At 42.3% G+C, this 26,015-nt stretch overlaps 1 protein-coding gene across 1 annotated transcript in view; it reads left to right on the top strand.

Moving 5' to 3' along the window:
• Positions 1–26,015, top strand: part of LOC141091131 (kyphoscoliosis peptidase-like) — a 256,972-nt gene that overhangs the window by 206,289 nt on the left and 24,668 nt on the right. The window contains exons 11-12 of the mRNA XM_073576523.1: positions 12,494–12,676; positions 22,271–22,461. Of these exons, the coding sequence (XP_073432624.1) occupies positions 12,494–12,676; positions 22,271–22,461 (374 nt within the window). The remainder of the gene's footprint in view (positions 1–12,493; positions 12,677–22,270; positions 22,462–26,015) is intronic.

The raw sequence follows: 26,015 nt of genomic DNA, 5'->3' as shown, positions 1-26,015 counted from the left end.
GGGCCTAACACCGTCTGAGCCTGCCTCATGCTGTATAGACATATATTTTGAATGTGTACGCTATCCATACATGTTATCCGGGGATACGGTACCCCTTCTAACCTTTGTGCAATGACGTGCACTCCATACTGGGCCTAACACCGTCTGAGCCTGCCTCATGCTGTATAGACATATATTTTGAATGTGTACGCTATCCATACATGTTATCCGGGGATACGGTACCCCTTCTAACCTTTGTGCAATGACGTGCAATCCATACTGGGCCTAACACCGTCTGAGCCTGCCTCATGCTGTATAGACATATATTTTGAATGTGTACGCTATCCATACATGTTATCCAGGGATACGGTACCCTTTCTAAACTTTGTGCAATGACGTGCAATCCATACTGGGCCTAACACCGTCTGAGCCTGCCTCATGCTGTATAGACATATATTTTGAATGTGTACGCTATCCATACATGTTATTCGGGGATACGGTACACCTTCTAACCTTTGTGCAATGATGTGCAATCCATACTGGGCCTAACACCGTCTGAGCCTGCCTCATGCTGTATAGACATATATTTTGAATGTGTACGCTATCCATACATGTTATCCGGGGATACGGTACCCCTTCTAACCTTTGTGCAATGACGTGCAATCCATACTGGGCCTAACACCGTCTGAGCCTGCCTCATGCTGTATAGACATATATTTTGAATGTGTACGCTATCCATACATGTTATCCAGGGATACGGTACCCTTTCTAACCTTTGTGCAATCACGTGCAATCCATACTGGGTCTAACACCGTCTGAGCCTGCCTCATGCTGTATAGACATATATTTTGAATGTGTATGCTATCCATACATGTTATCCGGGGATACGGTACCCCTTCTAACCTTTGTGCAATGACGTGCAATCCATACTGGGCCTAACACCGTCTGAGCCTGCCTCATGCTGTATAGACATATATTTTGAATGTGTACGCTATCCATACATGTTATCCGGGGATACGGTACCCCTTCTAACCTTTGTGCAATGACGTGCAATCCATACTGGGCCTAACACCGTCTGAGCCTGCCTCATGCTGTATAGACATATATTTTGAATGTGTACGCTATCCATACATGTTATCCAGGGATACGGTACCCTTTCTAACCTTTGTGCAATGACGTGCAATCCATACTGGGCCTAACACCGTCTGAGCCTGCCTCATGCTGTATAGACATATATTTTGAATGTGTACGCTATCCATACATGTTATCCGGGGATACGGTACCCCTTCTAACCTTTGTGCAATGACGTGCAATCCATACTGGGCCTAACACCGTCTGAGCCTGCCTCATGCTGTATAGACATATATTTTGAATGTGTACGCTATCCATACATGTTATCCGGGGATACGGTACCCCTTCTAACCTTTGTGCAATGACGTGCAATCCATACTGGGCCTAACACTGTCTGAGCCTGCCTCATGCTGTATAGACATATATTTTGAATGTGTACGCTATCCATACATGTTATCCGGGGATACGGTACCCCTTCTAACCTTTGTGCAATGACGTGCAACCCATACTGGGCCTAACACCGTCTGAGCCTGCCTCATGCTGTATAGACATGTATTTTGAATGTGTACGCTATCCATACATGTTATCCAGGGATACGGTACCCTTTCTAACCTTTGTGCAATGACGTGCAATCCATACTGGGCCTAACACCGTCTGAGCCTGCCTCATGCTGTATAGACATATATTTTGAATGTGTACGCTATCCATACATGTTATCCGGGGATACGGTACCCCTTCTAACCTTTGTGCAATGACGTGCAATCCATACTGGGCCTAACACCGTCTGAGCCTGCCTCATGCTGTATAGACATATATTTTGAATGTGTACGCTATCCATACATGTTATCCAGGGATACGGTACCCTTTCTAACCTTTGTGCAATCACGTGCAATCCATACTGGGTCTAACACCGTCTGAGCCTGCCTCATGCTGTATAGACATATATTTTGAATGTGTACGCTATCCATACATGTTATCCGGGGATACGGTACCCCTTCTAACCTTTGTGCAATGACGTGCAATCCATACTGGGCCTAACACCGTCTGAGCCTGCCTCATGCTGTATAGACATATATTTTGAATGTGTACGCTATCCATACATGTTATCCGGGGATACGGTACCCCTTCTAACCTTTGTGCAATGACGTGCAATCCATACTGGGCCTAACACCGTCTGAGCCTGCCTCATGCTGTATAGACATATATTTTGAATGTGTACGCTATCCATACATGTTATCCGGGGATACGGTACCCCTTCTAACCTTTGTGCAATGACGTGCAATCCATACTGGGCCTAACACTGTCTGAGCCTGCCTCATGCTGTATAGACATATATTTTGAATGTGTACGCTATCCATACATGTTATCCGGGGATACGGTACCCCTTCTAACCTTTGTGCAATGACGTGCAACCCATACTGGGCCTAACACCGTCTGAGCCTGCCTCATGCTGTATAGACATGTATTTTGAATGTGTACGCTATCCATACATGTTATCCAGGGATACGGTACCCTTTCTAACCTTTGTGCAATGACGTGCAATCCATACTGGGCCTAACACCGTCTGAGCCTGCCTCATGCTGTATAGACATATATTTTGAATGTGTACGCTATCCATACATGTTATCCAGGGATACGGTACCCTTTCTAACCTTTGTGCAATGACGTGCAATCCATACTGGGCCTAACACCGTCTGAGCCTGCCTCATGCTGTATAGACATATATTTTGAATGTGTACGCTATCCATACATGTTATCCGGGGATACGGTACCCCTTCTAACCTTTGTGCAATGACGTGCAATCCATACTGGGCCTAACACCGTCTGAGCCTGCCTCATGCTGTATAGACATATATTTTGAATGTGTACGCTATCCATACATGTTATCCGGGGATACGGTACCCCTTCTAACCTTTGTGCAATGACGTGCAATCCATACTGGGCCTAACACCGTCTGAGCCTGCCTCATGCTGTATAGACATATATTTTGAATGTGTACGCTATCCATACATGTTATCCGGGGATACGGTACCCCTTCTAACCTTTGTGCAATGATGTGCAATCCATACTGGGCCTAACACCGTCTGAGCCTGCCTCATGCTGTATAGACATATATTTTGAATGTGTACGCTATCCACACATGTTATCCAGGGATACGGTACCCTTTCTAACCTTTGTGCAATCACGTGCAATCCATACTGGGCCTAACACCGTCTGAGCCTGCCTCATGCTGTATAGACATATATTTTGAATGTGTACGCTATCCATACATGTTATCCGGGGATACGGTACCCCTTCTAACCTTTGTGCAATGACGTGCAATCCATACTGGGCCTAACACCGTCTGAGCCTGCCTCATGCTGTATAGACATATATTTTGAATGTGTACGCTATCCATACATGTTATCCAGGGATACGGTACCCTTTCTAACCTTTGTGCAATGACGTGCAATCCATACTGGGCCTAACACCGTCTGAGCCTGCCTCATGCTGTATAGACATATATTTTGAATGTGTACGCTATCCATACATGTTATCCGGGGATACGGTACCCCTTCTAACCTTTGTGCAATGACGTGCAATCCATACTGGGCCTAACACCGTCTGAGCCTGCCTCATGCTGTATAGATATATATTTTGAATGTGTACGCTATCCATACATGTTATCCAGGGATACGGTACCCTTTCTAACCTTTGTACAATGACGTGCAATCCATACTGGGCCTAACACCGTCTGAGCCTGCCTCATGCTGTATAGACATATATTTTGAATGTGTACGCTATCCATACATGTTATCCGGGGATACGGTACCCCTTCTAACCTTTGTGCAATGACGTGCAATCCATACTGGGCCTAACACCGTCTGAGCCTGCCTCATGCTGTATAGACATATATTTTGAATGTGTACGCTATCCATACATGTTATCCGGGGATACGGTACCCCTTCTAACCTTTGTGCAATGACGTGCAATCCATACTGGGCCTAACACCGTCTGAGCCTGCCTCATGCTGTATAGACATATATTTTGAATGTGTACGCTATCCATACATGTTATCCGGGGATACGGTACCCCTTCTAACCTTTGTGCAATGACGTGCACTCCATACTGGGCCTAACACCGTCTGAGCCTGCCTCATGCTGTATAGACATATATTTTGAATGTGTACGCTATCCATACATGTTATCCGGGGATACGGTACCCCTTCTAACCTTTGTGCAATGACGTGCAATCCATACTGGGCCTAACACCGTCTGAGCCTGCCTCATGCTGTATAGACATATATTTTGAATGTGTACGCTATCCATACATGTTATCCAGGGATACGGTACCCTTTCTAAACTTTGTGCAATGACGTGCAATCCATACTGGGCCTAACACCGTCTGAGCCTGCCTCATGCTGTATAGACATATATTTTGAATGTGTACGCTATCCATACATGTTATTCGGGGATACGGTACACCTTCTAACCTTTGTGCAATGATGTGCAATCCATACTGGGCCTAACACCGTCTGAGCCTGCCTCATGCTGTATAGACATATATTTTGAATGTGTACGCTATCCATACATGTTATCCGGGGATACGGTACCCCTTCTAACCTTTGTGCAATGACGTGCAATCCATACTGGGCCTAACACCGTCTGAGCCTGCCTCATGCTGTATAGACATATATTTTGAATGTGTACGCTATCCATACATGTTATCCAGGGATACGGTACCCTTTCTAACCTTTGTGCAATCACGTGCAATCCATACTGGGTCTAACACCGTCTGAGCCTGCCTCATGCTGTATAGACATATATTTTGAATGTGTACGCTATCCATACATGTTATCCGGGGATACGGTACCCCTTCTAACCTTTGTGCAATGACGTGCAATCCATACTGGGCCTAACACCGTCTGAGCCTGCCTCATGCTGTATAGACATATATTTTGAATGTGTACGCTATCCATACATGTTATCCGGGGATACGGTACCCCTTCTAACCTTTGTGCAATGACGTGCAATCCATACTGGGCCTAACACCGTCTGAGCCTGCCTCATGCTGTATAGACATATATTTTGAATGTGTACGCTATCCATACATGTTATCCAGGGATACGGTACCCTTTCTAACCTTTGTGCAATGACGTGCAATCCATACTGGGCCTAACACCGTCTGAGCCTGCCTCATGCTGTATAGACATATATTTTGAATGTGTACGCTATCCATACATGTTATCCGGGGATACGGTACCCCTTCTAACCTTTGTGCAATGACGTGCAATCCATACTGGGCCTAACACCGTCTGAGCCTGCCTCATGCTGTATAGACATATATTTTGAATGTGTACGCTATCCATACATGTTATCCGGGGATACGGTACCCCTTCTAACCTTTGTGCAATGACGTGCAATCCATACTGGGCCTAACACTGTCTGAGCCTGCCTCATGCTGTATAGACATATATTTTGAATGTGTACGCTATCCATACATGTTATCCGGGGATACGGTACCCCTTCTAACCTTTGTGCAATGACGTGCAACCCATACTGGGCCTAACACCGTCTGAGCCTGCCTCATGCTGTATAGACATGTATTTTGAATGTGTACGCTATCCATACATGTTATCCAGGGATACGGTACCCTTTCTAACCTTTGTGCAATGACGTGCAATCCATACTGGGCCTAACACCGTCTGAGCCTGCCTCATGCTGTATAGACATATATTTTGAATGTGTACGCTATCCATACATGTTATCCGGGGATACGGTACCCCTTCTAACCTTTGTGCAATGACGTGCAATCCATACTGGGCCTAACACCGTCTGAGCCTGCCTCATGCTGTATAGACATATATTTTGAATGTGTACGCTATCCATACATGTTATCCAGGGATACGGTACCCTTTCTAACCTTTGTGCAATCACGTGCAATCCATACTGGGTCTAACACCGTCTGAGCCTGCCTCATGCTGTATAGACATATATTTTGAATGTGTACGCTATCCATACATGTTATCCGGGGATACGGTACCCCTTCTAACCTTTGTGCAATGACGTGCAATCCATACTGGGCCTAACACCGTCTGAGCCTGCCTCATGCTGTATAGACATATATTTTGAATGTGTACGCTATCCATACATGTTATCCGGGGATACGGTACCCCTTCTAACCTTTGTGCAATGACATGCAATCCATACTGGGCCTAACACCGTCTGAGCCTGCCTCATGCTGTATAGACATATATTTTGAATGTGTACGCTATCCATACATGTTATCCAGGGATACGGTACCCTTTCTAACCTTTGTGCAATGACGTGCAATCCATACTGGGCCTAACACCGTCTGAGCCTGCCTCATGCTGTATAGACATATATTTTGAATGTGTACGCTATCCATACATGTTATCCGGGGATACGGTACCCCTTCTAACCTTTGTGCAATGACGTGCAATCCATACTGGGCCTAACACCGTCTGAGCCTGCCTCATGCTGTATAGACATATATTTTGAATGTGTACGCTATCCATACATGTTATCCGGGGATACGGTACCCCTTCTAACCTTTGTGCAATGACGTGCAATCCATACTGGGCCTAACACTGTCTGAGCCTGCCTCATGCTGTATAGACATATATTTTGAATGTGTACGCTATCCATACATGTTATCCGGGGATACGGTACCCCTTCTAACCTTTGTGCAATGACGTGCAACCCATACTGGGCCTAACACCGTCTGAGCCTGCCTCATGCTGTATAGACATGTATTTTGAATGTGTACGCTATCCATACATGTTATCCAGGGATACGGTACCCTTTCTAACCTTTGTGCAATGACGTGCAATCCATACTGGGCCTAACACCGTCTGAGCCTGCCTCATGCTGTATAGACATATATTTTGAATGTGTACGCTATCCATACATGTTATCCAGGGATACGGTACCCTTTCTAACCTTTGTGCAATGACGTGCAATCCATACTGGGCCTAACACCGTCTGAGCCTGCCTCATGCTGTATAGACATATATTTTGAATGTGTACGCTATCCATACATGTTATCCGGGGATACGGTACCCCTTCTAACCTTTGTGCAATGACGTGCAATCCATACTGGGCCTAACACCGTCTGAGCCTGCCTCATGCTGTATAGACATATATTTTGAATGTGTACGCTATCCATACATGTTATCCGGGGATACGGTACCCCTTCTAACCTTTGTGCAATGACGTGCAATCCATACTGGGCCTAACACCGTCTGAGCCTGCCTCATGCTGTATAGACATATATTTTGAATGTGTACGCTATCCATACATGTTATCCGGGGATACGGTACCCCTTCTAACCTTTGTGCAATGATGTGCAATCCATACTGGGCCTAACACCGTCTGAGCCTGCCTCATGCTGTATAGACATATATTTTGAATGTGTACGCTATCCACACATGTTATCCAGGGATACGGTACCCTTTCTAACCTTTGTGCAATCACGTGCAATCCATACTGGGCCTAACACCGTCTGAGCCTGCCTCATGCTGTATAGACATATATTTTGAATGTGTACGCTATCCATACATGTTATCCGGGGATACGGTACCCCTTCTAACCTTTGTGCAATGACGTGCAATCCATACTGGGCCTAACACCGTCTGAGCCTGCCTCATGCTGTATAGACATATATTTTGAATGTGTACGCTATCCATACATGTTATCCGGGGATACGGTACCCTTTCTAACCTTTGTGCAATGACGTGCAATCCATACTGGGCCTAACACCGTCTGAGCCTGCCTCATGCTGTATAGACATATATTTTGAATGTGTACGCTATCCATACATGTTATCCAGGGATACGGTACCCTTTCTAACCTTTGTGCAATGACGTGCAATCCATACTGGGCCTAACACCGTCTGAGCCTGCCTCATGCTGTATAGACATATATTTTGAATGTGTACGCTATCCATACATGTTATCCGGGGATACGGTACCCCTTCTAACCTTTGTGCAATGACGTGCAATCCATACTGGGCCTAACACCGTCTGAGCCTGCCTCATGCTGTATAGACATATATTTTGAATGTGTACGCTATCCATACATGTTATCCGGGGATACGGTACCCCTTCTAACCTTTGTGCAATGACGTGCAATCCATACTGGGCCTAACACCGTCTGAGCCTGCCTCATGCTGTATATACATATATTTTGAATGTGTACGCTATCCATACATGTTATCCGGGGATACGGTACCCCTTCTAACCTTTGTGCAATGACGTGCAATCCATACTGGGCCTAACACCGTCTGAGCCTGCCTCATGCTGTATAGACATATATTTTGAATGTGTACGCTATCCATACATGTTATCCGGGGATACGGTACCCCTTCTAACCTTTGTGCAATGACGTGCAATCCATACTGGGCCTAACACCGTCTGAGCCTGCCTCATGCTGTATAGACATATATTTTGAATGTGTACGCTATCCATACATGTTATCCGGGGATACGGTACCCTTTCTAACCTTTGTGCAATGACGTGCAATCCATACTGGGCCTAACACCGTCTGAGCCTGCCTCATGCTGTATAAACATATATTTTGAATGTGTACGCTATCCATACATGTTATCCAGGGATACGGTACCCTTTCTAACCTTTGTGCAATGACGTGCAATCCATACTGGGCCTAACACCGTCTGAGCCTGCCTCATGCTGTATAGACATATATTTTGAATGTGTACGCTATCCATACATGTTATCCGGGGATACGGTACCCCTTCTAACCTTTGTGCAATGACGTGCAATCCATACTGGGCCTAACACCGTCTGAGCCTGCCTCATGCTGTATAGACATATATTTTGAATGTGTACGCTATCCATACATGTTATACGGGGAAACGGTACCCCTTCTAACCTTTGTGCAATGACGTGCAATCCATACTGGGCCTAACACCGTCTGAGCCTGCCTCATGCTGTATAGACATATATTTTGAATGTGTACGCTATCCATACATGTTATCCGGGGATACGGTACCCTTTCTAACCTTTGTGCAATGACGTGCAATCCATACTGGGCCTAACACCCTCTGAGCCTGCCTCATGCTGTATAGACATATATTTTGAATGTGTACGCTATCCATACATGTTATCCGGGGATACGGTACCCCTTCTAACCTTTGTGCAATGACGTGCAATCCATACTGGGCCTAACACCGTCTGAGCCTGCCTCATGCTGTATAGACATATATTTTGAATGTGTACGCTATCCATACATGTTATCCGGGGATACGGTACCCCTTCTAACCTTTGTGCAATGACGTGCAATCCATACTGGGCCTAACACCGTCTGAGCCTGCCTCATGCTGTATAGACATATATTTTGAATGTGTACGCTATCCATACATGTTATCCGGGGATACGGTACCCTTTCTAACCTTTGTGCAATGACGTGCAATCCATACTGGGCCTAACACCGTCTGAGCCTGCCTCATGCTGTATAGACATATATTTTGAATGTGTACGCTATCCATACATGTTATCCAGGGATACGGTACCCTTTCTAACCTTTGTGCAATGACGTGCAATCCATACTGGGCCTAACACCGTCTGAGCCTGCCTCATGCTGTATAGACATATATTTTGAATGTGTACGCTATCCATACATGTTATCCGGGGATACGGTACCCCTTCTAACCTTTGTGCAATGACGTGCAATCCATACTGGGCCTAACACCGTCTGAGCCTGCCTCATGCTGTATAGACATATATTTTGAATGTGTACGCTATCCATACATGTTATACGGGGAAACGGTACCCCTTCTAACCTTTGTGCAATGACGTGCAATCCATACTGGGCCTAACACCGTCTGAGCCTGCCTCATGCTGTATAGACATATATTTTGAATGTGTACGCTATCCATACATGTTATCCGGGGATACGGTACCCCTTCTAACCTTTGTGCAATGACGTGCAATCCATACTGGGCCTAACACCGTCTGAGCCTGCCTCATGCTGTATAGACATATATTTTGAATGTGTACGCTATCCATACATGTTATCCAGGGATACGGTACCCTTTCTAACCTTTGTGCAATCACGTGCAATCCATACTGGGCGTGAGAACGGCTGGCAAGCTGTTAAGCAAGCTATAGCACCTGTCCAGACAAGTACAGGGATTCCCTAGCGAGGAGACTTATTTGATTGTTTTCTATGTTGGGACAGCAATTTTTGGGGAGCACTATACTCTGGAGAATGATAGATGGGGCCCACCATACACTGGAACATTCCAAAGGTGGACATCAGACACTGGAGCAGCATTTACAGGGCCCATTATACACTAGAGCATTAGAAATGGGGCCCATTATGTTTGGAGCATTATTTGGGCCCATAAGACAGTGGAGCTTCATCCATGGGGACCAACATATACTGTAGCATTATGTGGAGCTCATCATATACTGTTTCAAACATTATATGGGACCAATGATTTTGTATGGAGAAATAGATGGGCCTCGTCATGAGATGTAAAAAGTGAGGTATTTTTCATTGTACTATACCGCTATTTCTCTGCCGTATCGGAGCATGATGAGTTGTGGTATGTGTTAAAGGGGCGCTCTTTCGCCCAGGGCACATGAAAACCTGCAGCCAGCCCTCCCCCCCCACAAATTTAGCCAAATAACCCCCATTTTTCAGTGCGTAACTTGTATTATGGAGTTAATTAAGGTTGACAAGCTTAAGTAAGAAGAATTGATGCTTTTGGCATTCAAATGGGCACTGTAGGTGTGTTTCCTGTCCTCCTCTCACTGCCGACTTTTATTCCCCATTGACTTACATTGGGTTTCGTGTTTCGGGACGACCCCAACTTTTCCCTATAATCGGACGATCTTGCTCGACCCGACTTTTGGAAAAGTCGGGTTTCACGAAACGAAACGCGACCCTAAAAAAGCAAAAGTCGCTCAACTCTAGTTAGGAGTGTTCAAATCAAGAAAATGATAAGGGTGCCCATACTTTTGCACCAGTCAAATTTTGTTAAAATGCAGATTGCACATTTTCTGTTAGTACAATAAACCTCATTTGAATCCAGAAATATAACTGAGTCCATCAGTTATTAGATATATGAAACTGAAATAGCTGTTGCCAAAACCAAAATTGTTATAAAAAAAAAAAGGTTAACATTAATAGGTGTGCCCAAACTTTAACATATGACTGTATGTAGCATGTATGTAGTATATATGTATGCTGTATGAATGTAGTATATATGTAGCATGTATGTAGTATTTAGTATGTATGTGTGTTGTATGAATGTAGTATATATGTAGCATGTATGTAGTATGTATGTTGTATGAATGTAGTATGTACGTATGTTGTATGTATGTTGTATGAATGTAGTATATATGTAGTATGTATGTAGTATGTATATATATATATATATTTTTTTTTACATTCAACACATTAGCCGGATGATGGGACTAGATACTGTCCCATGATTGGCAAATGTGTCAATCACTGTCAGCGTAGCAGGCATCGCCCGATGGGACTTGTAGTCCCATCGGACGATGCCTGCACACACACAAGACCCCCAGCAGGCCCGTACAGACCACCGGCAGCCGGCACAGGCCCCCGGCAGCCGGCACAGACCACCGACAGCCGGCACAGGCCCCCGAGAGGCCCATACAGACCACCGACAGCCGGCACAGGCCCCCGGCAGGCCCGCACAGACCCCGCCCGCACACACAGACAAGCACAGTGTCCGCCCACGCACCGCCCACACTCTTCCCCCCCTCCCGAAAGGGTTTTTTTTATTTCCGATATTTATATCCCATTGACTTTAATGGGACTTCCGGTATCAGAATCGGAATCGGCGATACCCGATACTTTTTTGTATGTTTGAGTTTCGTAAATATTTTACAACGTATCAAAGTGTTTAACCCCCTCACTCCCTTAATGGTGAAAATACACTCATGAATCCGAGCCAAAGAATTTATTCCAATATAAGGGCAGCAGGAGCAGAGTGAATATGATTCAATAAATGAAAAATGGAAGGAAAAACTATATGTATTTAATCTGGCCACTAGACCTCTTTTGTAGTTGGTTCCCTGAATGGCCCTACTGATGGCTGGCCTGTGGGACCTTCAATGGCGGTGGTGGGGGGTGTTTGCCACCTAACAGAAAGGGAAAGCAATTCACCTACAGAGGAACTGATGAAGAGTATGCTGGGTGGCAATTATGTCTCCCAGCAATGATGTCACCACTACCTTCCCTGCCATAAGTCAGATTAGTGGTACCTGACAGCAAAGATAACTGGCACATTTATGAAGACAGGTAAGTTTAGGACAAGCATGTGCTGCACATTTACAAGTTCGGTATTCAATATGTGTATCAAAACAAAACGTTCTCAATTTTATCGACATACTTTCCGGATGATGAAGATATTTAATAATGTAACTACTCTCACTGATTGTAAACAGCATTGCTGGACTGCAGTGTAAGGAAGTCAGAGGCTTATCCAAGGGACAAGGCTATATGATAGGACAGAAGATTTCTAGAAACACAAACCATGCCTGGAACATGATATGTTTAAATGGAAGGTGGCACTTATTGGACAGCACATGGGGAGCTGGAGTGGTTGATGACTCAAAATTCACCTATAAGTAAGTAATTTTGTAATGCATGCACTCTTGAGGATTTGTTTTGATTTGCAGGTTTTGTGGTGTTTTTTTTTATCAGTAACATACTGAAATTGGGTCAAATCTATGATTTTCCAAAGCTTCAGCATTATATTTAAGGGGTCTATGTGATAGAAAATACCCCAAAGTGATACCATTCTAAAAACTGCACCCCTCAAGGTGATAAAAAGCACATTCAAGAAGTTTATTAACCCTTCAGGTGCTTCACAGGAATTTTTGGAATGCTTAACCCTAGAACGCATGACCATAAAAATCTACACTTTCACATACCTGGGGCCTTTTAGGCCCGTGTGCAAATAACATGGAATAACTCAAACAAAAATAATTTTCAAAGTTTATTTGAAAATTGCAAAGTAAGGATGCATTCCCACTAGCGCTGGTGTCTGACAGGAGGAGATCTGTAATGGATCTGACCTCCTGGTGACCCCAGCTAAGGCTGGCGGAATCCCGGCATTCCAGCAGCCTTAACTGGAGTTACCAAGAGATCAGATCCATTACGGATCACCTCCTGGCAGACCCCAGTGCCAGTGGGAACACAGCCTAAGATGTGAATAATTCAAAACATTACTATGTGCACAAAAAAAAAAGAAATTTAGCAGGTTTGCTGGGCATATACTGAATGACATTGCAACATCCCCTAAATGCAAGAAGTTGCTCATCCACTGTCACATTGTCACTAGAATGGTAATGCTTAGTACAGTTCTTGATAAAAAGATTCCAGATGTAGCTAATTGGGGCTAATTTATCTGTTTCCAACCTGACAGGACGAGTTCTCTTGTCATCAAAACGAAGGCTTCTCCGAATATCCTCAAATCTATTGACTGACATTGTAGCTTTGTAATGTGGATCTGAAAAAGGGTTCCTAAAGAGTTTTCTGATAGGAACATCGTATGATTTTGTACCCCCTGCCAGAAGAGTAAGGCCAATATAAGCATACAGTTCCTCTTTTGTTATATTTTTCCATGTTTTTTTCTTCCTGAAGCGATACGTTTTCCTTCTAAGTTAGTACACAAAACTACCTCATCTACAATATCATCTGAAAAAACTTACAGAACATATCTCTTTTGGACAAGAATTGTGGAATTCCTACAGTTCCTTGAGCAACTCTTACAATATTATGTGATGGGGTTCATCTAAGAACCTCAGCAGTACTGTTCCAAAAAACATTAGTTTTGGATGTTCTATTTGTACGTTCTGCTGGATCCATTACTTCATCATCTGAAGAATCACTGGACGATGAAGTAGAGACATTAGCTGGTGGCATGTGCTCTTCATCAGACAAAGAAAGTTCACTGTTTTCATCACTATCAAAAATGATTGCTTCGATTTCTTGGTCAGTCAAACCCCTGGATGTAGACTGTGCCATTGTAACCTTAGAAGTCAGTAAACTAAAATGAAAAAAAAAAAAAAGATTACAGTCAGGGTTGTACATTCTTTGTTAGTGTGTTTGCTAAGGGTAAAGTGCAGACCCCTCCTCTCACCTTCAGCAGGTCACCACTTTCTTTTAGGTGCAGTAGAAGCTTTTGGATTTTTGGAACTCAGAAAGTTTCTTTTTCAAGAAACAAGAAAGCTGACTCCTTCCTCCAAAGTCTCTTCAGCAAGTAGCACACAATGAACAGTGTTCAGGACCTATGATGATGTCAGAGACGCATGAGGTTGTGAGGGAGCCTCCTTCCCAAGATCACATGACCATGTAGTCAGGCAGAATTCACACTCTTCATAGCAACAGCAGAGTCATAAAGACTGAGTCAAAGTCTCCCCCAGCAACAGTGAAGACAAAAAGACTTAGGACCACATGTAAACCTAGTACGGGCCTAAAAGGCCCCAGGTATGTGAATATGGGGTATTCACAAAAAAGAGTTGTTATACCGAAATGCCTGTAACATAAAAATAAATGAACAACTGGAAATGACAAACAACTATATACCTGAGGAATACCTAGAGTTTCAAAATTCTAACTAAAGTAATCTTGCAGAAAATAGAAAACAATTAACAGGGCGGGCCTGCGAGGCCCCAGGTATGTGTTCTAGGGTTAAAAAAATATGAACATTTACATTTTTTTCAAAAATAATTTACTTCTGATCCAATTTTTTTTTTATTTTACCAAAGGGTAACAGGAGAAATTGGACCCCAAAAGTTGTTGTGCAATTTGTTCTGAGTACGCCAATACCGCATATATGCTGGTACACCACTGTTTTGGCGCATGGCAGAGCTCAGAAGGAAAGGAGCACCGTTTTACTTTTCAATGCAAAATTGGCTGGAATTGAGATTGGATGCTATGCCGCATTTGGAGAGCCCCTGATGTGCTTAAACAGTGGAAACCCCCCACAAGTGGCACCATTTTTGAAAGTAGACCCCCTAAGAAACTTATCTAGATGTGTGGTGAGCACTTTGAACCCCCCAAGTGCTTCACAGAAGTTTATAACGTAGAGCCGTAAAAAAAAAATCATGTTTTTTCCCCCCTAAATGATCTTTTCGCCCCCAATTTTTTATTTTCTCAAGGGTAACAGGAGAAATTGGACCCCAAAAATTGTTGTGCAGTTTGTCCTGAGTACCCTGATACCCCATATGTGGATGTAAATCAATGTTTGGGCGCATGGCAGACACTTTTTATTGCAAAAAATTGTTTTTGCATCACCACATTTTGAGAGCTATATTTACATATTTTCGCCCACAGAGTAATGTGAGGTCTTGTTTTTTGCGGGACCAGTTGACGTTTTTATTGATATTATTTTCAGGCACATGACATTTTTTGATCGCTTTTTATTCTGATCTTTGTGAGGCAGAATGAACGAAAACCAGCAATTCATGAATTTCTTTTGGGGTGGCGTTTATACCGTTCCGCATGTGATAAAATTGATAAAGTAGTTTAAGGCTAAGTGCACACGTACCGGAACTCTCGCGGAAATTACTGCCTATGCGGCGTCAGTAGTAAAAGATAGAATGTAAAAAAAAAAATAAAAAACGGGGTTATTCTCACCCTCCGATGTCCCGCGCATCCGTTCCCAGTAATCCTTTGCGAAAATGCCCGCGATTACGTCAGTTCTCGCGGGATCACGACGTCTCGCGGTCATTCGCGATGACGTCGCGCGAATGACCGCGAGACTTCGCGATCCCGCGAGAAGGGATGTCATCGTGAGCATTTTTGCAAAGGATTACTGGGAACGAGAGCGTGAAGAGAAGCGGGAAGACTGCGCGGGACGTCGGAGGGTGAGAATAACAATATTTTTTATTTTAAATTCTATTTTTTACAGGGATATGGTACCCAAAGCCCGGAGAACAGTCTCCTCTCCTCCGGATCATGGGTACCATCCGCAATTGTTCTGCTTACTTTCCGCATGGTGTGCACAGCCACATGCAGGAAATAAGCGGAACAATGCATTCCTATGGGTGCGGGATCGCCGCGATTCCGCAAATTAATGAGCATGCTGCGGTTTTTACCGCGAAGCGATTCCGCCGCGGTAAAAACCGCAGCATTAGCACAGCATTGCGGAATCCCATAGAAATGCATGGGATGCTTATTTTTCGCGTTTTCGCGGCAAAATCGCGCGGTTAAAACCGCTGCGGAAACGCGAAAAAAACGCCACGTGTGAACTCAGCCTTATTCTTCGGGTCAGTACGATGACAGTGAAACCTCATTTTTATCTTTTTTTGTGTTTTGGTGCTTTTATACAATAAAAACTCTTTTACATAAAAAATAATTATTTTTGCATCGGTTTATTCTGAGAGCTATAATGTTTTTATTTTTCCGGTGATGGAGCTATATCATGGCTTGTTTTTTGCGGGACAAGATGACGTTTTCAGCGTTACCACGTGTATTTATATCCGTCTTTTTGATCGCGAGTTACTCCACTTTTTGTTCAGCAGTATGATGATAAAGCATTGTTTTTTTGCCTTGTTTTTTATGGTGTTCATGTGGCGCCCCGAGGGTCCAGTTGCCACAGAGGTACTGCACCTAAGCCAGGTAAGGAGTGGGCACTATTCAGGACCTACAAATTTGCACCCAACACTAGAACTCTTTAGGCCGGGGAGGAACAAGATGGAGGGTGTAGGTGTAGGAAATAGATAAGGGTAGGACAGTTAGAGAGAAAGCTGATAGTTGGGAGTGGAGAGTTGTTATGGTAACAGGAGTCAGTTGGAAGAGGAGTCAGAAAGAGAAGACAGTTTGTGGAGAGGACTGAAGGAGTGAGGAGCTCATCCCAGGACTGGAGAGTAAAGTGGAGTGAAGAAGAGGTCCTAGGGGATGGGTTGAAGGACCAGGTCGCAGTTGGGGACCGCCCCAGACTAGTGGAGAAACTGTAGGACTCAGCTTGCAAACCGGAGGCCCGGACCGAGTGCACCACGACCCTGGTTGGCACCGCATTCACTAAAGGGGTTAACTAATGGGACAGTTTTATAGGTCGGATCGTTATGGACGTGGAATACTAAATATGTGTACTTTTATTGTTTAGATTTTTTTATTCAAATATTTATTTAATGATAGAATATATTGATTTTTATTGATTTTTTTTGATTAGTATTTTTTTAAAATATTTGTACAATTATTTTAATTTTTTAAAATTTCATTCTAGCTTTTACACTTTGTCCCACTATGGGACACTCATTTTGTGCAGGCTGATCTCTTCTATAGCATGCAGATCTGCATGCTATAGAAGCTGTCAGCGCTGCAGTTTCTATACACTAACCTGGGAGACTTCCTGATCATCAATGCGCATGACAGGAAGTTTCTCAGCTCTGGTAACCCAGATGTCTTCACGACGACATTGGGTTACCACAGCAGCAATCGGGACCCTGTCTCGTGGGGTCTCCAATCCAAAGCCCCTCTGCCGGATCCGGAACCCTGCAATTATGTTTGATCACAGTGTTCCGGGGGTTAAAGTGCCAGCAGCGGTCCGTGACGCTCCTGGCACTTAGTGCCGGGTGTCAGCTGTGAGAATCAGCTGACACCCGGCCGCGATCAGCCGCGCTCCCCCTGTGAGCACGGCAGATCGCCCATGACGTACTATCCCGTCCATGGGCAGTTAGTCCCAGAGTACATGGACGGAATAGTACATCAGATGTAACAAAGGGGTTAATGATATTTCCAGAAAAAAAATACGGCACAAAAACATCATTCACATATAAATACACTCGCAGACGGCCTATACACACAGCAATAGTGATCCATGAGTTAAAAAAATGCATCACAAGCGACTTGCTAGCAATTTTTGGACTTATCTTTAGTAAGCCTACTCATTGACTTTGTCACATTTGATGGCAGAATTTCAGCTGTCAGTGGTGTCAAAATAATGGGGAGCTTGACAAGCCCTATTATACGCACACGTGCGGTCTCCCCTGTGACTCCTCACCCACCATCGGACATTTGGTAATAATTACCGTTTTTGCTGCCTGTCATTTTGTGCATGGTAGCATCGTCACTCCTGTCGGTCATGGAGGGTGAGGGTTAGAGAGATCTTCCCTCAAACATTTTTTCATCTCCCCTACAAGGCCTGTTTGTAATATATAACATATGTAATGGTTATAATGAGGATGCCACACCACCATTTGGTGGTATATGCTGATGGTGACATCCGTTAGCCGCTATTATAGTGGCCTTTCTGACAATATGTTTATGTTTATGTAGTATCATTGTCCTGCTCCAGTGTCCATGTACATATATATATTTGTTTATATTCATTCATTGACTTTGCATTAGTATGTGTATACTATGTGATTAGGACTAGTGATAGGGAGTATAGTGTCTCTATGGTATATTTTGGTGAGGAGAATTTTATGACCTAATTGGACCACACCATCTGTATGATCTAGGGAGATCCGCTGTGTTTTCCATAATGCGTGGATTTATTCTGTGCACTTTAGCATTGTTTGTCTAGGATCTGTTTGTATGTCCCAATAAAGATATATTATATATTTTTATATCGGATCTGTGGTCGTGTCTGAGTGGCTCTCCACTCCCCCCTTATCTTTAAGCCCTATTATAAGTCAATAAAGATCATTAGGATATACGGTATTTGGATCAGCCATAAAATGGCATAATTATAGCAGGTGTGAACAAAGCCTCTATTTTTGAAGATTAGATTCTTTACTGTTATAGAATCATAGAATCGTAGAGTTGGAAGGGACCTCCTGGGCCATCTGGTCCAACCCCCTGCTCAAAGCAGGATTCGCTAAATCATCCCAGTCAGATGTCTGTCCAGCCTCTGTTTGAAGACTTCCATTGAAGGAGAACTCACCACTTCTCGTGGCAGCCTGTTCCACTCATTGATCACTCTAACTGTCAAAAAGTTTTTTCTAATATCTAATCTGTGTCTCTTCCCATTCAGTTTCATCCCATTGCGTCTAGTCTTTCCTTGTGCAAATGAGAATAAAGTTGATCCTTCTACAATGTGACAGCCCTTTAGATATTTGTAGACAGCTATTAAGTCTCCTCTCAGTCTTCTCTTTTGCAAACTAAACAATCCCAAATCCTGCAACCTTTCCTCATAAGACAGGGTTTGCAGACCGGTCACCATTCTGGTCGCTCTTTTCTGAACTTGCTCCAGTTTGTTGATGTCTTTTTTAAAATGTGGTGCCCAAAACTGGACACAATATTCCAGATGAGGTCTGACCAAAGAGGAGTAGAGGGAAATAATGACTTCACGTGATCTAGACTGTATGCTTCTGTTAATACATCCTAGAATTGCATTTGCCTTTTTTGCTGCTGCATCACACTGTTGACTCATATTCAGTCTGTGATCTATTAGTATACCCAAGTCTTTTTCACATGTGCTGTCACTTAGCCCTATTCCTCCCATTCTATATATGCTTTTTTCATTTTTATTGCCCAGATGTAGTACTTTGCATTTCTCCCTGTTAAAAACCATTCTGTTAGTTGCTGCCCACTTCTCCAGTTTATTTAAATCTTTTTGAATCATCTCTCTCTCCTCTCTAGTATTAGCTATCCCTCCTAGCTTTGTGTCATCAGCAAATTTAATCAGTTTACCCTCAGTTCCTTCATCTAAATCGTTGATAAAGATGTTGAACAATACAGGGCCCAGGACAGAGCCCTGTGGTACCCCACTTGAGACATTCTTCCAACTGGATGTGCAGCCATTTACGACCACTATTTGGGTCCGATCACTAAGCCAGTTATGAATCCACCTAACAGTTGCCTTGTCCATTCCATACTTAGTCATTTTTTCAATAAGGATTGTATGAGAGACTTTGTCAAATGCTTTGCTGAAGTCAAGATATACTATATCTACAGCATTTCCTTGATCCACCCAATCAGTGATACCGTCATAGAAGGAAATTAAGTTAGTCTGACATGACTTATCAGTTACAAACCCATGCTGACTCTGTTTAATCACTTCATTCTTATCCAGGTATTGACATACATGTTGTTTAATAATTTGTTCAAAGATCTTTCCTGGTATAGAAGTCAGACTCACCGGCCTATAGTTGCCTGGGTCCACCTTCTTCCCCTTTTTGAAGATAGGAACAACATTTGCTCTTCTCCAGTCTTCTGGCACTTCTCCTGTTCTCCAAGAATTTTCAAAGATTATGGAGAGGGGTTCAAAAATTTCTTCTGCTATCTCCTTCAGTACTCTGGGGTGTAATTCATCTGGACCTGGAGACTTGAATTCATTTAGGTTAGCTAAGTGTTTCCTCACTATCTTTCTGTTTATAGATATCCTGGATTCTTCTATTCCCTTAATAGGACAGTGAATAACAGTTGATGTTGCATTTCCTTTCTGAGAGAAAACAGATGCAAAATAGGAATTTAAAAGTTCAGCCTTCTCAACATCCTGTCTTACCATTTCATCATTTTCATCCTGTAAAAATACTATAGCATCTTTGACTTTTCTTTTACTTTTGACATATCCCCAAAATCCTTTATTATTGCTTTTGACATCTCTTGCAAGCCTCAGTTCATTTTCAGCTTTAGATAATCTGATTTGTGCCCTGCAGGTTCTGCAGACAGCATTATATTCTTCTTTAGATATGCCTCCCTCTTTCCATTTTATAAACATTTTTTTCTTCCTTTTTAGCATGTGCTTAAGTTCTGTGTTCATCCATCCTGGTTTCCTTAAATGCTTCCTATTCTTCCCTCTTTTGTTAACAACTGTGCATTGAGAATTTCATTTTTCAAGATTTCCCATACTTCCTGGACATTTTTGTCTTTAAGGATATCCAGCCATTGGATCCCTCCAATTCTCTTTCTGAATCCCTTAAAATCTGCCTTTCTGAAATCTAACCTTGACGTCTGAGTCTTCACAGGTCTTCCACCTCTAGTTATCCAAAATTCTAAAATAGCATGGTCGCTACCTCCTAGGGTCCCAGCCACTTTTACCTCCTCAACCATTTCCTCCCTGTTTATAAGGATTAGATCCAAGGTAGCAGTTCCCCTTGTTTTCTCCCTTACCTTTTGGAAGATAAAGTTGTCAGCAAGAGAGGATAAGAATTTCCTTGACCTGTTAGTTTTGCCTGAGAGAGATTCCCAACAAATGTCTGGATAGTTGAAATCTCCCATGACAACCATGTCATATTTTTTGGAGAACTTGGCCATCTGATGCATAAAGAGTTCATCTATATCTTCGGCTTGCACAGGCGGCCTGTAGTAAATGCCTACAATGGTGTCCTTTCCATTGTTCTGTCCTTGTATTCTTACCCAAACAGTTTCCACAGAACTCCCAGTCTCTGAAGCTTCAATCTCTGTGCAGATATACGCGTTTCGAACATACAATGCGACACCCCCTCCTCGTTTATCAAGTCTGTTTCTTGCAAATAAGTTGTATCCTTCTAGTCTTGTATTCCAATCATGTGTATTGTCCCACCAAGTTTCAGTGATTCCAATGACATCATATTTCTTTTCCTGTGTTAGTAGTTCCAATTCTCCTTGTTTGTTGCCCATGCTTTGTGCATTAGTATAGAAACATTTTAGTTTGTGATTGGTTTCTCTTTCTCCAATATTTTTATTAATTAGATTCTTTCGTCTTTGTTCTTCCTTTCCACTTCTAATAGCAGAGTTCTCAATAGCATTTGTCAGGTGTATGGCTTTTTCTGGTCTTTTGCTTCCCTTCCCATGTTGTTCTAGTTTAAAGCTCTCCTTACAAGTGTAGCAAGGCGACTTCCAAATAGGGCAGTGAGAATCAGGAATTCCGTGCCTGAGGAGGTGATGATGGCGAACTCAGTCGAGGGGTTCAAGAGAGGCCTGGATGTCTTCCTGGAGTGAAACAATATTGTATCTTACAGTTATTAGGTTATTTAGAAGGACGTAGATCTGGGGATTTATTCTGACAGAATTTTATAGGCTGAACTGGATGGACTAATGTCTTTTTTCGGCCTTACTAACTATGTTACTATGTTAAAACTATAAAGGGTATATTTTACTTGAATTGTATATAAATATTCTACATGATTTCGTTTACTAAACGATTTAGGTTTATAAGTTTAAATTGAGGATATGACTTTAAGTGTGGAAAAGTAGAGGAGATTACCCAAGCTACAATGCCAGTTGTAGATGATCTGCTAAGACTAATGCAATTTGCCTGACTGTCTTCCACTTGTCTCTTCTAGGTACAATGAAATTTATTTCCTCACCCATCCAGCTATTTTCATCATGGATCATCTCCCTGAAGATCCTGATTGTCAGCTATTGGAAACATGTCTATCCCACCAGCAATTTGAAAATAACGTTTATCCTGACAATCACTATTACAATTTCAACATGGTTTCCTACCATCCACAAACTTGTGTTATTGAAACAGGTAACATGAAATGAAGGGATTAACCCTGCTGTTCTGGTCGTTTCCACTATACACTTGTACTGCTCTGGTCATTTTTGACCGGACCTATTAAAATGCTGTTTTAGCTACTTAAAAATTTTTTTTGAATACCTGTTGCATTATTATACTGTATGTGAACATGGTTGGTCATTATAAAAAAAAAATATGTAAAAAACTCAATTTTTTTTACTTATTTTGTGTTTATAAAGGTTACAAGGGCTTATTGAATTCTGCACAGAAATTACAAATTTGAGCTTAACAAACTAAAACAACTACTACTACTACTATAACAACTATAACTAACTATAACTAAAATTAACTATAGTATAAAATTTAACTGCGTGCAAACATTTTGAAAAAAATAGTAAAAATAATAAAAAATAAAAAAAAATCACTTTGCAATATGCAACCTAAGCAACAGAAATTAACAATTTGAGAAGAAAAGCATAGTTTATAAGCCTCATACCTGTACAGATTTGCATTCAAGGCTCAGATGTCTCCAGATCTTCTCTCCAACATTAGCAGCCTGTTAAATTGAGGTGTAATCTATAGTGGGCCTGAGATAATAGTTCAGCCTCCTAAAATCTCTAGGGAGCTTCCAATTCTCCCCAATACTATATACACACCTTGTACTTTGTCATACACCAGCGAATTTCTTTAGCTTTTCAAGTCTGCTTTGCACAGTGAGAGAACCAACACAAGGAAAATAAAAAAAAACCTCTTTTCTTTTACAATATGCAATCTTGACAACTGAATGTATTAATTTTTAGAGGAAAAGCAGGGTAAATAACAGAGAGAGAAAAAAAATTGCACAGAACTGTACTGAAAGCCAATGCGTATAGTTTGTACTGAAAGCATGTGTAAATCTGCACCTAAAGCAACTGTTTACTTCATAAACAATAGTAGATGCAATAAGTAGTCTCAAAAGAAATTATAACTCATTTGTTTTACTCAAAAAATGGCTGAAATTAGCATAAAATGCTATTCGGCCATTTTTGACCGGGCACAGTACAAGTGTAAAAAAAAAATGTGGCCCAAAAACTAAACCAAAAAAAAAAAAGTACCCTTAGAAAGAACCCCTCAAATTAGGAAAATAGAAGTAACCACAAGTTTCAGAACCGCGTAATGAATTTTTTAAAAAATATCAAAGTTCAAAAACGGTCATATTTGACCGAACATAACAGCAGGGTTAAAGTCTTTGGTTTGGTTACTTTTGTAAGAGCACTGGGATTTCTAAATCTTTTTGCACTAATTACAAATGATAATATAACCGCTGTAGCAAAAAAATTATGTTGCCCCTGTCAAGTGTTGCTTGGACTTTACCATAGGCCTTACCATCTGTTATCTGATTTGTTGACCTGAATACATTTTCCAAGACCTGTAGGGGTTTTTCAAACCAGTGCTCCATTCAGTTTGAACAAAATGCTTCCCAATTTTCCAATGACTTTCTTAATATTATCTAAGATTTCACAACTCTGGTTGCAATGCTTTCTGGCAACTTTATGCAATATTTCTTCTGTAGAAACTTTGTTGTAACTGAGACAATGAAGTTCTATTTTTCCATAATATGCAATCAAATCTCACACTCATCAGATTTTCTGGGAACAATGATGTTGTAACAATCCTGCTGGCATCACTGCATGGCCTCCCACCAACTTACTCACTGCTCCAGGTCATGCTGTGATGTCTTTCTGCTGCCAGCCCCATGCTCTGGGTCTCTTGCTTCCTGTCTGCTCAGTTCATGCTTCCTGGCTGTGTGCATAGGGGGCGGCGCCGGCACTCTCTGGTTCTTATGGAATCAGTGTGCACCTGCCTAATGTGCTCCCGGCCAATTGTCATAAGGTCTATGGTATTTAGGGCAGCTCCACCCAGTGGACCCTGCCTGTGCAATGTCCTAACTCAGTTAGTGTCTTGCTGCTGAGCTGCCAGGCCTTGTTCTGTGTTTCGCCTTCTCTGGAGGCTTTATTCCTAGCTTTGCTTTGTACTTGTCTGTCTGCCCTCCAGGAGGCAGAATATTCTGGTCTCTGTGCTATTGCTCCTAGCTTTGCCTTGTACCTGTGTTTACCCTGGTCCCTGTGTCCTTGGTCCTGTACCTTGTCTCGCACCATTACCTTGTCAGAACTCTATCCTACTTCTGTCTGTCAGTCTCCTTGTTTTTGGCTTCTTTCCCTGCTGTGTCTTTCCTTGTGTCATCTCTGTCTGCTTGTGCTCAGCACTCTTGCGGCTCTGCTTGTGCTTCGCACTCTTGCGGTTCTGCCCGTGCTCCGTACTCTTGTGGCTCTGCCTGTGCTCCGCCTGTGCTCCGTACTCTTGCAGCTCTGCCCGTGCTCCGCACTCTTGCGGAAGCACTGTTTTAGCAATAACCATTATGTCTCTAACTCAGTTAGAAGACAGGAATAAAAAAGATTCTCAGGTCTTTGGCAATGAACCGATAGAAGCCGGTGATTATCTAGACTTTACAGAGCAAGTGGTACAGCTGGAAAAATTAACTCAGCAAGAAACTAAAACATGGTGGGACTCCACTACGCTGCAAAATTATGTAGCAAAAGAGATGATCCCCAGAGGACTTAGAATAAAAAAACTGCCGACAGCTAGTTTCGATGCTGAATTTATGGAAAGCTGGAATCAAATACTCACAAACAGCTCTCTGAATTTAATGAGATTGATCATTAATCAGGAAGAAAAAAAGCTTGTTGAAATTCAGAAAGAAATTGAAGAGATGCAAAAAGCTATGGAGAAACACAAAACCCTGCCACAATATGACCAATCTCTAAAAAACATAAAAGAAAATCTCTCTGCTCTAGAGGAAGATATCATGAGCAGGAAAAAAAGAAAATTTTCAAGAGATTTAAAGGATTATGCAACCGGCAAAATGTACGAATGGGGTCAATGGGAGAAAACACCGCGCAGACCTAAGTCTATTTTAAAACATAGCCAGACTCAAAGTACTCCAACCAGAAAATCGCATGTTGCTTTTTCTATCTCATCAGATCCTGATTCATCTGACTCTAATTGCAGCACTTCTGATCTTTCTTTCAGCAATAGTGCCCATAGAAATAAAAAGAATTTTTTGGGACATTCAAAAAACGCAGGAGGCGTGCCGGTAGGAAACACAGGAGAAGCACAAGGTGCAATGACCAGGCACAGAAAGAAAAAAAAAAAAAAAAGGAGGAACTGAATGTGCTCAATTTATCTTCATGGACTCTTACACAAGATCATTTGGACATTTTAGCTTTAGGAATAAACTATGCACCTGATTAAAATTTTGACTTTTTTCTGACAATTTTTTTGATTTCAATAAATTTATTAGAAATCTTACAATCAAAAAACATTTTTTTGCTGAAACTGAAAATGAAAAAATGGATTGTGAAATTTCATAGGAAATAAACATTTACCAAAAATTCGATTATAGAGAACAATTATCTATCTTAAATTTACAGTCTTTAGAATCTGAAAATGGCGTAAGTGACAGATAAAGTCAATCAGTCTCAGCATTTAAATGTAAAAAATCCTTATTTTTTTATCCGATGCAGAGG

The sequence above is a fragment of the Dendrobates tinctorius genome, unplaced genomic scaffold, assembly GCF_039654945.1.
Source record: "Dendrobates tinctorius isolate UK_male_01 unplaced genomic scaffold, ASM3965494v1 ptg000049l, whole genome shotgun sequence".
NCBI lineage: Eukaryota > Metazoa > Chordata > Amphibia > Anura > Dendrobatidae > Dendrobates > Dendrobates tinctorius.
This window is presented reverse-complemented; position numbering and strand designations above follow the sequence as displayed.